Source organism: Berghia stephanieae, chromosome 7 (genome assembly GCF_034508935.2).
Source record: "Berghia stephanieae isolate SIO BIC M18660-M18661 chromosome 7, UCSD_Bste_1.3, whole genome shotgun sequence".
Classification (NCBI taxonomy): domain Eukaryota; kingdom Metazoa; phylum Mollusca; class Gastropoda; order Nudibranchia; family Aeolidiidae; genus Berghia; species Berghia stephanieae.
This window is the reverse complement of record NC_088366.1, coordinates 15805004-15818533: the sequence shown is the minus strand read 5'-3', so window position 1 is coordinate 15818533 and position 13530 is coordinate 15805004. Positions and strand designations below refer to the sequence as shown.

Here is a 13530-nt window from a genome sequence, read left to right as displayed (position 1 = left end):
CCGTTAATGGGGATAAATTTCAAATTTTATTAAATTATCGAAGTAACAATGAAGTACGGTGAGCAAATAAAGAAGGCATCACCCCTCTTCTCTAATTAGGTTACAATTTGAAATGAGTGTGACTACTCCGTGTGTTTTACTCCTGTAGACCACGGTTTTCATCGTGTAGCGGTCTTTAACGGTTCAAGAATGAACGATCCCATGGTCTCAAAGGTCAAACCGGTTCGAATTTCCAACAGTCTCTCAGGAATGTTCAATGTCGAAAAGGACCGGTCCTAGGACCGGTCCTTGCGGTCTTCATTTCCCAAGGACCGTAGGACCGTGGTCCTTAAGCTTGCCAAGGACCGGCCCGCACTACTGGAAAGGCAACTGAAAGTGCTCCTTTTGACCTTGGCTCATATACATATATATATATATATATATATATATATATATATATATATATATATATATATATATATAGAGAGAGAGAGAGAGAGAGAGAGAGAGGGGGGAGAGAGAGAGGAGAGAGAGAGAGAGGGAGAGCGAGAGGGAGGGAGAGAGAGAGAGAGAGAGAGAGGGGAGGAGAGAGAGAGAGAGAGAGAGAGAGAGAGAGAGAGAGAGAGAGAGAGAGAGACAGTTACAAAAACGATTCAAACTTTCATTAGAAAAAGGAAAAATCAATATACCATATTCAGGCAATGTCTATTAACAGATAAGATATTATAATTTAATATTATATATATATATATATATATATATATATATATATATATATATATATATATGTGTGTGTGTGTGCGTGTGTGTGTGTGTGTTATAGTATAGTATATTATACATTTCTTCTTTTCATTAAGTACTCTCACTGCTGTGGGTATAGATAGTTCGAAGATGACGTCACTCATGTCTTTGTTATTGTTTCTTGCCCTCCGCGTTTATGAGTAATGCTCATTGAACTGTATTAACCCGACTATAAACGTTCATGGATACACACAGTTTTTTTTTGTGTCGGTCCGTTATACTTCCGGATGGCAATGTTATGAGCTTCTTAGCCAAGCGCATACTATCTATAGAATAGTTTCGGTATCTGTTAGTTCAAGTTTAACTGCCTACAAAACGTCTACTAGATGGTAACAACTTAAATAAATGATTTTACAGTGTGGTTGAGAACATTTTTTGAGAACGTATCACACAATAAGCGGTCACGTGACAATAACAAAGACCTGAGTGATGTCAGCGTCCTTCGTTCCGTTGTTTCTAAACAACCAGCTATAGATAGTTCGAAGATGACGTCAGTCAGGCCTTTGTTATTGTTTTTGCCATCCGCGTTTGTGAGTTGTTCTCACTAAACTGTATTAACCAGACTATAAAAGTTCATGGTTACACAGAGTTTGTGTGTTGGTCCGTTATACTTCCGGATGGCAATGTTGTGAACTCCTTGGCCAAGCGCATTCTATCGATAGATAGTATGCGCTTGGCTAAGAAGCTCATAACATTGCCATCCGGAGGTATAACGGATCAACACAAAAAACGGTGTGTATCCATGAACGTTCATAGTCAGGTTAAGTTCGAAGATGACGTCACTCAGGTCTTTGTTATTGCTTTTTGCCATCTGCGTTTATGAGTAATGCTCACTGAACTGTATTAACCCGACTATAAACGTTCATGGATACACACCGTTTTGTGTGTTGTTCCGTTATACCCTAGAAAGAGGAGAGCTAACGCTACGTCGTAGCTCCTCTTTCTCGGGTTATACTTCCGGATGGCAATGTTATGAGCTTCTTAGCCAAGCGCATACTATCTATATTTGTCCGAGTGGATTAGAGAGTTTGTCACAAATCCGTCGTTTTGATTGGTCAAAATCGACTGAATACTTCAAATTGTTCGATTATTTCATTATGTTTATATTTCTTCTTCTTCTAGGTTCCATGCCTGGTCCAGGCTTCGGATACTGCATGAAATATCTCTCTCCATTCCTCCCTGTCTCTTGCTTTTTCAAACAGCTCTTGGATTGTTAAGTTGGTGAAGCCCTTCAGTTGGTCTATGAGTGTTTTTCTTTGTCTCCCCCGGGCGCGTTTACCAGGTATTTTTCCACAACTTGCCAGGTATTCATTCTTATCTTTCCTTACTATGTGTCCGAAAAAGGATAGTTGTCGATCCACTATTAAGGGCATTCGTTTCCTTTGTTGGTATGTTTGTTTTAGCACTTCTTCGTTCGTTTTGTGTGCAGTATACGATATTCTCTGCATCCTTCTCAAGGACCACATTTCAAAAGCTTCAATGTTCTTTATATATGTTTATATTACACACGCATAAATGTATTTAATTTCCCCTACGCATTTATACATGTGCTCATAATATACTCAAACAAGCTATACCCACGTACACATTATTTGCTCATACATTCACACAAGCTTTATACCCATGTACACATGTTTACATTATGTATACAAAACCCATGGATTGAAATGACCTAATAGTGTCGCCCTTCTAAAAGATAAATAAATCAAAAATGCAATAGTTTGACCTAATGCCAAACCCCCGCACCTGCACTATTTACACAGACGATCATTCGTCTAACTATTATAATGGCTATGTATTCAGAAAAGTGAGTGGAGCAGGCACTTATGTTGGTAACAACAAGATATGAAGTGAGTAGAAAAGTGCCAGAAGACAATAGAGAATAAAAATTATTTTCGCGGCGGTGGTGGGGTTTGAACCTGCGACCTTATTGGTACGACAACTCCGCCTGGCAGGTGAGAGCGTGGCTCTACCGTCTGAGCTATCCACGAACACAAAAATATTCGTATCAAACCCAAGTCATATTTTCTAAAGCCTTCTCTCACCCACTACTGGAGATCGCCGGCTCGTTCGCGCGCCACCATCGCGAAGTAATTTTATTTGACCAGCAGTTAAGCCTAATAGCCAATATTCTCAACACAAACACATAACATAGAAACGATTGAGACATTGAGTATGCTCCGGTATATGGGGTGAATTTTTTAATTCAGAAAAGTGAGTGGAGCAGGCACTTATGTTGGTAACAACAAGATATGAAGTGAGTAGAAAAGTGCCAGAAGACAATAGAGAATAAAAATTTTTTATTCTCTGAAAGTGCCAGAAGGACCTATGGTATAAAATTCGTTATTCTCTATTGTCTTCCGCACATTTTCTATCACTATCATATTTGTTGTTACCAACATAAGTGCCGCTCGTCCACCCACTTTTCTGAATAATTAACCAAATTCACCCCATATACCGGAGCATACTCAATGTCTCAATCGTTTCTATGTTATGTGTTGTGTGAGATTGGCTATTAGGCTTAATGCTGGTCAAATAAAATATTCGCGATGGTGGCGCGCGAACGAGCCGGCGATCTCCAGTAGTGGGTGAGAGAAGCTTTAGAAATATGACTTGGTTTGATACGAATATTTTTTGTTCGTGTAGCTCAGACGTAGAGCACGCTTCACTGCCAGGCGGGTTGTCGTACCATAGGTCGCAGTCAAACCACCACCGCCGCGAAAAAAATTTTTATTCTCTATTGTCTTCTGGCACTTTTCTACTCACTTCATATCTTAATGGCTATGTATGTACTTTTCGGCACACGCTCGCGCGCGCTTTTAGGTCTGCGCTTGGCTAAGAAACTCATAACATTGCCATCCGGAAGTGTAACGAACCAACACACCAAACAATGTGTAACCTTAAACGTTGAAAGTCTGGTGAATACAGTTTAGTGAGAATTACTCATAAACATGGATGGCATTAAACAATAACAAAAGCCTGAGTGACCTCATCTTCGTTCTATCTATAGATAGTTCGAAGATGACGTCACTCAGGTCTTTGTTATTGTTTTTTGCCATCCGCGTTTATGAATAATGCTCACTGAACTGTATTAAGCTGACTATAAACGTTCATGGATACACAAAGTTTTGTGTATTATTCCGATATACTTCCGGGTGGCAATGTCATGAGCTTCTTAGCCAAGCGCATACTATCTATAGATGGTGTGCGGCTAAGAAATTCACAACATCCGGAAGTATAACGGACCAACACACCAACAATGTGTAACCATGAACTTTTATAGATAGTATGCAGATGACGTCACTCAGGCCTTTGTTATTGTTTTTGCCATCCGCGTTTGTGAGTTGTTCTCACTAAACTGTATTAACCAGACTATAAAAGTTCATGGTTACACAGAGTTTGTGTGTTGGTCCGTTATACTTCCGGATGGCAATGTTGTGAACTCCTTGGCCAAGCGCATTCTATCTATAGTCTGGTTAGTGCAGTTTAGTGAGAATTACTCATAAACGCGGATGGCAACAAACAATAACAAAGACCTGAGTGACGTCAACTTCATTCTATCTATAGATAGATCGTAGTGTTATGTTGGTCTGTTATATTTCCGGATGGCAACGTTGTGAGGTTCTTAGCCAAGCGCATAATATCTATAGAGGGAAATCGGCCCTTTGTTATTATTTTTTTAGACAGGGATTTTAATGATTAATTCTCACTAATTTATATCAATCAGACAATTACCGTCTAAGGATATATATAGTTTTGTGTGATGGTACATTATATTAGGCTGGTGGATGTTGTGTATGTTTTAGCTAAACGCATAGCATCAATAGGAAGATGAAAATGGAGGAATGGGGATTTCACTAAATCAAGATTTATGAATTATGCCCCTTATGATATCGATTATTTGTCAAAGAAAGGGGGAGAGTGAGAGAGAGAGAGAGAGAGAGAGAGAGAGAGAGAGAGAGAGAGAGAGAGAGCAAGGTGACTTGCACGATAAGGCCAAACAGAGGGGTGAAGCAGTTCGTAGCCTTCTTTAACGTATTATAGCCTGATACTGGTCAAAACATGACGTCAAAAGATAAGTCTTTGGCCACAAAAGATAACAAACCGTGAGTTGTATTTATAGATAGAATGCGCTTGGCCAATGAGTTCACAACATTGCCATCCGGAAGTATAACGGACCAACACACAAACTTTGTGTAACCATGAACTTTTATAATCTGGTTAATACAGTTTAGTGAGAACAACTCACAAACGCGGATGGCAAAAACAATAACAAAGGCCTGAGTGACGTCATCTTCGAACTATCTATAGCTCAACCAATGGGATCACTTGTATCATTGAGCTCTACTAACGACAACCGTGGCCTTCGTTAAGTTATGGCCTGACACTGACCAAAAAAAATGACGTTAAAATGCCAGTCTTTTGCCACAAAAGAAAACAAATTGACGTTGCAAAACCTAAAAAATGACGTCAAACTGTAAGTCCTATATGGTGCTAGCGTATAGAATGACACTGACGTCAAAATGTCAGTCTTTGGCCACAAAAGAAAACAAATCGTGAGTTGTATTCAATAGTTCAACCAATGGGACCACTTGTTTCCATGAGTACTACTAACGACAACTCACTAGGCGGTGCAAAAAAAACAAATAATGACGTCAAAATGCCAGTCTTTTTGGGTTTCAGCGTAGCCGTCGTTATGTTATAGCCTGACACTGAAATTCAAAAGGACTGACAGTTTGACGTCATTATTTGGTTTTTGTGAGTTGTCATAAGTAGAGCTCATGGAAACAAGTTATTTCATTGGTTGAACTCATGAATACAACTCACGATTTGTTTTCTTTTGTGGCAAAAGACTGGCATTTTGACGTCATTTTTTGGTCAGTGTCAGGCCATAACTTTACGAAGGCCACGGTTTCAGTGTCAGGCTATAACTCAACGAAGGCTACGGTTCTTGTGTCAGGCTATAGAGAGTATGCGCTTGGCTAAGAAGCTCATAACATTGCCATCCGGAAGTATAACGTACCAACACACAAAACTGTGTGTATCCATGAACGTTTATAGCCAGGTTAATACAGTTCATTGAGCATTACTCATAAACGCGGATGGCAAAAAACAATAACAAAGACCTGAGTGACGTCATCTTCGAACTATCTATTATCCAGACTATAAAATTTATTGGTTACACAGAGTTTTGTGTGTTGGCAACTTCTCTCCCAGTTTTGAGGAGTCTAAAAAAATGAGCTTTTATGTAGCGCAATATCCACTAAACGTCCTCAAAGCGCTTTACAAGGGGCCCCGGACCAATAGCAACACTTAACATGTAGAACGGGACATGACGCCTGTTAGGCGGTATTACAATGTTTTCGAACAGAGACAACGCTGTTATCGGCCAGATACTCATTTACACCTGAGTGCGGTGACAGAATGTGAGTAAAGAGCCTTTTCCATGGACTCAACTATGCGCTGGAGCCTAGGGCCTTCCGATCCGAAATGAATGTCAAACCACAAGACCACATAGCCCAAATCCAAGCTAATCTTAGAAAAATGCCAAATGATCTGAAAAATGACATTTTTTTTCAGAGTTTTGTTTAAATAAAAACAAAATACAAACAAACAGAGCATTTATATAGCGCAATATACACTAAACGTGCTCAAAGCACTTTACAAGGTGTCCCTGACCAAAAGCAACAGGTATCACTTTTTCTGCTGGTCAGAAATACTGAGCTAAGTGAAATCGGCCTTTGATATCTCAGAAACTGTTCGACTCTCTTGTCTTTGTCATAACACCTGCTGTTGAAGCAGAACTCGTTAACATTTGTTATTTACCCAAGTAATGGAATAAAACAAACTGAACAAATAAAAGGTAAATCATCACATTGTCAATATTTATTCATTGCAATAAAAGTAATTTTAATACTAATGATATGTGACACTTACACCAGCAAATAAACAAAATATCGATTTAAATTAGCATAACTAGTGTATTATTATCGATTTTACGATTCATATCGAGACCCGACATATTCGACACATTCATAAGAGCCGGTGTATATCATTATTTCTGGGGCGCTATAAAGATAGAAACAACTGTTGTCTACTCTCTGGACAGGACCCTGTCACTGAGTATTTTGCGTAGATACAATGTTAAATCCGTTTAATCAATTATTAAGAACAAATGATAAAGGTAGAGAGAGAGTGTGTGTATGTGTCTATGAGAGAGAGAGAGAGAGAGAGAGAGAGAGAGAGAGAGAGAGAGAGCGTGCGTGTATATATATATATATATATATATATATATATATATATATATATATATATATGGGAGAAAGTAGTGTGTGTATGAGAGAGAGAGAGAATGAGTGTATCTGTATGTATGACAGAGAGAGAGAGAGAGAGAGAGAGAGAGAGAGAGAGAGAGAGAGAGTTTTTGTCGAAATAGTATCGTTTTAGTCTCGGGAGAACAGTACAAAATGATGAATTTATTATATCTAGTCTTTGTGCAGAGGATCTAAAACACATATCTATTAAATATTACTCTCTACACATGAAAAATAAGTAAATAATCCAGCTGACAATATTTTCACCAAATAAACATGGCAATAAGTTCCAAGTTACGGAATGGTAAAAAGGGAGGAATACATAGAATACTTGTGTAAACTGAGAGAATTAGTGTTTTAGGTGCTAAAATAAATACATTTCATTGTCAACAATACGCTTCAACAGTCGTAACGTCACTTCCCTCGTAATGACGCATGGTAACTTAGTAACTGGCTCAAAACTATCGGAACAATAGCGGACGCCCTTGTGAAATATTTCTCCGACGAGCATAAAAGCGTATCCAGAGGTGAAAAAAAAAAAACCATTATAAATCTGATCATGTTTTGACTTTTACACTTTCTGGTCACAAGACATAGGAAAAGTTCTAGCCAGCATGAAGAATAAAAAGTATTGATTTTCTTTGTTTAGAACCACGATGGCCGCCGTTGCTGGGCGACGTGACATCAGACTATTGAATCCAATTAGAGAATGAATTTTTCATAAGAGGCTGGCTGATTTATTGGAATGTTTCTTTTTCTTGTACATTTCATTGTGCTTGCTGTGTCTGGCACTGTGTCCTACAAACATCTACATATGTTTACTTTTAGCCGAATATATTATCATCTACTGTGTTTTTCAAATGATAAATACAACAACAAAAATATATCTATATGTATAATTATATTTTTTAAAAGTGTGTCGGAGAATAAAACACAGGAATGAATGGTCAATAAAAGTGACTAGAAGACTAAAGTCTAATATTATTATAAACAATAAATATGAATAATTATAATCGCCGGACGTGCACTTATGTGCAGGTCTGATAACCCAATTCCATATGGGCTCATTCATTGTTGTAATGGAAATCTCAAAAAATGACGCAAAATTAAATATTGTTGTCCATTACAACAATGTTAAACTAGGCCCATAAGTGGGTTCGGATGTCAGACCTGCATATATATATATATATATATATATATATATATATATATATATATATATATATATATATATAAATATATATATATATATATACACAATATATATATATATATATATATATATATATATATATATATATATATATATATGACTACACGGCGATTGTAATGAATACAAAGCAATATGAACATATTAATATGTGGCCCTTCATCTCAAAACGGTTTTATGTCAGGATGGGATAGTTGGAAATTAAATCCATTCCCTTAACCCTCTCCTTACCACCTACAGCAAAATCGTCACATTTGTTACGACTCAATATACATTTTTCTTATTAAAACTTATTTTGTACATCAATCAAACTTTGAAGAATGATCTTTGTTTGATCAATAAGAACATAAAGTTGTTTTATAGAGAGATTGTGTGAGTTTTAAAAAATGAATTTTTCTGCTGAGTCAGCCTGACATTTTGGGAAAATGCTGAGATTGTTCAGTAAGGAGAGAGTTAAACAGGAAAAAAAGTTAAATAAAAGTAAGGGTAATCGCTGACAGGACCAGGTGGAGATCCCTTGCATCGCCTCACGTGCCAGTAGCAGGCCGGAGAGGATTGAGTGAGTGTGAGTGAGTAATCGCAATAGGGAAAGACCACTCGAAACTAGGAGAGAATCGGTGAAATACTAACGAAAGAATGAAAATGGAACAGACGATACAAGTTATTTTTCATTATATTTTATTTGTTTTCCACGTTTATTTGTGTATTGTTGTGCTGATGAAGGGTGTTTACCCGAAACGTCCATTGTCTGTTTTGTTCCCATACGAAGCCTTTCCATTTTCACTCTTCCGTTAGTATTTTACGATCACCGGCTTCAGGCAGCCCTTACCGTTTTCTACTTGAGAGAATCGGTGAAAATTAAGAGAAGATGACATCTTTCGGTTGGACCTGGGGGTCAAGTTCGGAAGCTGGCGGAAGACGGAAGTCACTGGCGCTCCCAACTGTTGACTTCATGTGTTTATGAAGCACAAAAGGGGAATAACTAAGTAGGTACGTAAAACCGGTTTGAAACAATGGGTTGCGTATTATCATTTTTCACCAATCCATAATATAATTTAATAATATGATATGATATTGAATATATTGAGATCTCAATTGTTGATCAATTAGTTGCATCATTAGGTTTATTAAATAAAGAAATATCTGTACATTGATATATTCTTTATTCACTGTGTACAATAAGTTATAATCGCCCCAGCAGTATGAAAGAAGAAAAATCTAAGACTGACTATAACTATACAACATTATTAGTAACAGAAAGCTAAGAGAACAATGTCTGTTATTTTATAATATTCGCTAACGGGTAGGTTTTCTATTACTGGTGGACGCAAATTCTTAGAGAGAGAGAGAGAGAGAGAGAGAGAGAGAGAGAGAGAGAGAGAGAGGGAACGAAATCAACGTCACTCAGCTCAGTGTTACTGTTTTTAGACAACCATTTTAATGATTAGTTCTCACTAAATTATACAATCAGACTATAAACGTTTAGGGTAAGACATACTTTGTGTGTCGGTACGTTTTATCTGGCTGGCAGATATTTTTTTAACAAAACAGACAGCACATATATATATATATATATATATATATATGTATATAGTATATATATATTAGTATAGTAGTAGTTAGTAGTAGTAGTAGTAGTAGTAGTAGTAGTAGTAGTAGTAGTAGTAGTAGTAGTAGTAGTAGTAGTAGTAGTAGTAGTAGTAGGTTTTTGTCAAGAGAGAAAGGAAGAAGAAGAAGAAAAAGAAGAAAAAGAAGAAGAAGATGATGAAGGAAGAGGAAGAGGAGGAAGAGGAGGAGGTGGTGGAGGAGGAGGGGGGGAGAAGAGGAGAATTGCTAGTAGTAGTAGTAGTAGTAGTAGTAGTAGTAGTAGTAGTAGTAGTAGTAGTAGTAGTAGTAGTAGTAGTAGTAGTAGTAGTAGTAGTAGTAGTAGGTTTTTGTCAAGAGAGAAAGGAAGAAGAAGAAGAAAAAGAAGAAAAAGAAGAAGAAGAAGATGAAGGAGGAGAGAGAGGAGGAAGAGGAGGAGGTGGTGGAGGAGGAGGGGGGGAGAGGAGGGGAATTGATGATTTGGTGATAATGATGATGATGATGATGATGATGATGATGATGATGATGATGATGATGATGATGATCAGGGAAAATGTTATATCTTATTGATAAAAACAACAAGATTTTGGTGTGTGATAAACTTTTGAATCCTCATGCCTCGGACGTCAATATCTGTGATGATGTAGTTCTTGTCGCTTTTAAATTTGATGAACAACGCGTTTTGAATTGACGTCAAGGTTAAAAATTGCACAAAACATATTATGTCTTAAAATCGGTACAATGAATCATCACACACTAACTCCCGCTCCAACAAAAGGAAATAAATACACTCATATATATATATATATATATATATATATATATATATATATATATATATATATATATATATAAGAGAGAGAGAGAGAGAGAGAGAGAGAGAGAGGTGGTAGGGAGAGAGAGAAAGATGGGAGAGATAGATAAAGAGAGAGAGAGAGAGTGAGAGAGAGAGAGAGAGAGAGGAACCTATTCAAAAGTACATGCTATCAAAGATTTTATAAAGCAAAGACCCAGTTAATCCATGCAACTTCTTAATACTATCTAATCTCTTACTAAATAATGTAGCTTCATAATCGAGCAAAGATAATAAGTCAATAGAATTTCGCTCAAACAAATATAACTGTTTTAAATGTAGAAGCTTAAACTTTATATAGATAAATTCTATATTATCATGTTATGATCAGTAAAAAAAAAATCAAATTGTATATTTAATGTCATGTATAGTTCATCACATTAACCTTTGAATAATATTGATATCGGTTTGGAGATTCTCAAAACATATCACGAAAGAATATAAACAATTGCGCCCATTTTAAAAGTAATAAATTTGGAAACAACGTAACAAGCCCTATAGAATTTTTCACGGCTCTCTGAAAATGTTACATTGGTTGTAAACAGAAATGGCATCGCAATGTCGAAATGTTTCAGTATGAGCTCATGGAAATAAATTATGAGATATGCGAGTCGGGAACACAATTCATGATTTGTATAAGTTTCTTTTTTTTTCATTATAAATATCTATGTACAAAGAAAAGTACCTTTAAAACAAAGGCAAACATTTGCTTTATATTGACATAAGGACAAGGAATATCATTTGGACAATTTCAACATTATCTACATTTGGTAAGACATAAATCTGGTCAGCTATAGTTGTACAACAGTATTGTGTAACCAAACGTATAAATGCGTGAAATAAACAATCTGACAACCTTAACCTCGTTTATTTCTTTCTATTTTTTGTTTCTTTGATTTATTATTTTATTGTTTTGTTGTTGTTGTTGTTGTTTCTGCTATTGCTGTTGCTGTTGTTGTTATGTTTGATAGTTTGATGTTTTCATACAATCTCAGAGCCATGCGTACAACCGTCTTCGTGTTTAGTCAATAAAGACATTCGAGAGAAGGTTTTGCTACATGTACGACAACTATATTTCTTCACATCCGCGTGAGTTTGTAAGTGAGCTCTCAAATTAGACCTGTCGGCGAACGCACGACCACAATGACTACACTGGAACGGTTTCTCACCCGTGTGCGTTCGGATATGACCTTGAAGCAGCCACGGCCTTGAGAACGCCTTGCCGCACACGTGACATTTGCAAGGGAGTGTATGAGTACGAATGTGCATCTTGAGCGCGCCGAGACTAGCATAGGTTTTATCACAATGTTTGCAAGAGAACTCCTTTTTCACATTGGTAGAACAATGGAATTGCTTGTGCTTACTTAAACCACTTAAGGTAGAATATGTTTTGTTGCAACATTCACATGTAAATCGAATTTGATCTGTGTTGCTGCCCATTGAGGGATTGTCGGATGATGGAGAATTGACTGTAGATATGTTTTCTCTTTGCCTTCGTTTCATGTTAGAGGATCTATTCGAGTTCTGGAGATCGTCGCTAGAGAGTGTCGTCAATTTATGTGGAGAACTGAGACATGTGTAAAATTTTGGGTGTGGGCGTTGAGTTATAGCTGTGGATGAGGACGATGAAGAGGAGGAGGTTGGAGACATGAGACTAGGAGAGGGCGGGGTGAGGGAGGAGGGGGTTGGGTATGGATACGTAGGCATGGACGTTTGATCAAATGGTGGAGTTGGAATTGTAAGTTCAAAAGGTTTGAAGCTTGGATTAGGAGAAGAGTTTGTTTTGTTGTTATTAATTGATTCTGGGTTAACGAATGCTGAGAGCGGGTGTAATCTTGCTGAATTCGATATGTAATTGACAGCTTGTGGTGACGTCAACATTGTTGGAGCAGGAAATAGCTTTTTGGAATACGCTGAGTTCAAATAAGCAAGTGGGGATAAATTTGGTTGGGAAAATCCTGGCCGAATCATGGATGTTGACATCGGTGTTTGAGCAAAATTGCCTGCTGCCCGCAGTGGAGATTGAAGAGAAGGGTACAGGATGTTTGCTTGTTGGAGTAATCTAAAATAATGTTGGGCGAATATGGTCGCTTGTTGATTCGTGTTTCTAACAGGCGCATGGGTGGGGTGAAAAAGTTCGGGAATTTTAAGAAGTTCTTCCGGAGACTTTTGAGAATAAAACTTGTAATGATGACCCAACTTGCTGTTTGGTGATAGCTTCTCTGCGATGGGCACGTTAGGATTAGATGTCAAAGGGGAGTTAATAAATTGTAACGGAGTGGGATTGGGCATGTGGCTCCGTGCCTCGGTGTAATCTTTCATATTGTTATTTGAATTAACTGGGGCATTGTTTGTGCTTTGACACCGGAAATCGTATCCTTGGTGTTTGCCTTTATAATCAGTCTCTGAGAGTTTACGCTTCTTCATGAAAGGAGACATGAGAATTTCATCTTCAAAATCACTTTTGCAATCATCGGTTTGGATTTCATTATTGTTACCATTGTCTTCTTTATTAAGAACATTATTCTTATTGTTATTGTTATTTCTCTTCAAATTTGTCGTGATATTTGTGTATTCATCGTCGGCATCCTCATTGCTGAAATCGTAGTCACTGACGTCAGAAGTCTGATGTGTGGAACGAGGAGATATATACCCGCTGTCATTACAACTTCGTTTTCGAGGTGAAGATTTCGTCCTGTCCGATTCGTCATCGTCTTTTTTTAACACCGATTCATCAAAGCTGTCGTGCGCAGTCTCACTTTCACAAGGCGAATTTAATTCACGTTCGT

At 37.4% G+C, this 13530-nt stretch overlaps 1 protein-coding gene across 1 annotated transcript in view; it reads right to left on the bottom strand.

Moving 5' to 3' along the window:
* Positions 1–11381: 11381 nt before the first annotated feature.
* The window catches only part of LOC144976779 (uncharacterized), a 12133-nt gene continuing 9984 nt past the window's right edge, over positions 11382–13530 (bottom strand). The window contains exon 3 of the mRNA XM_078921206.1: positions 11382–13530. This exon is cut by the window's right edge and continues 1575 nt beyond it. Within this exon, the coding sequence (XP_078777332.1) occupies positions 11723–13530 (1808 nt within the window). The 3' untranslated portion in view covers positions 11382–11722.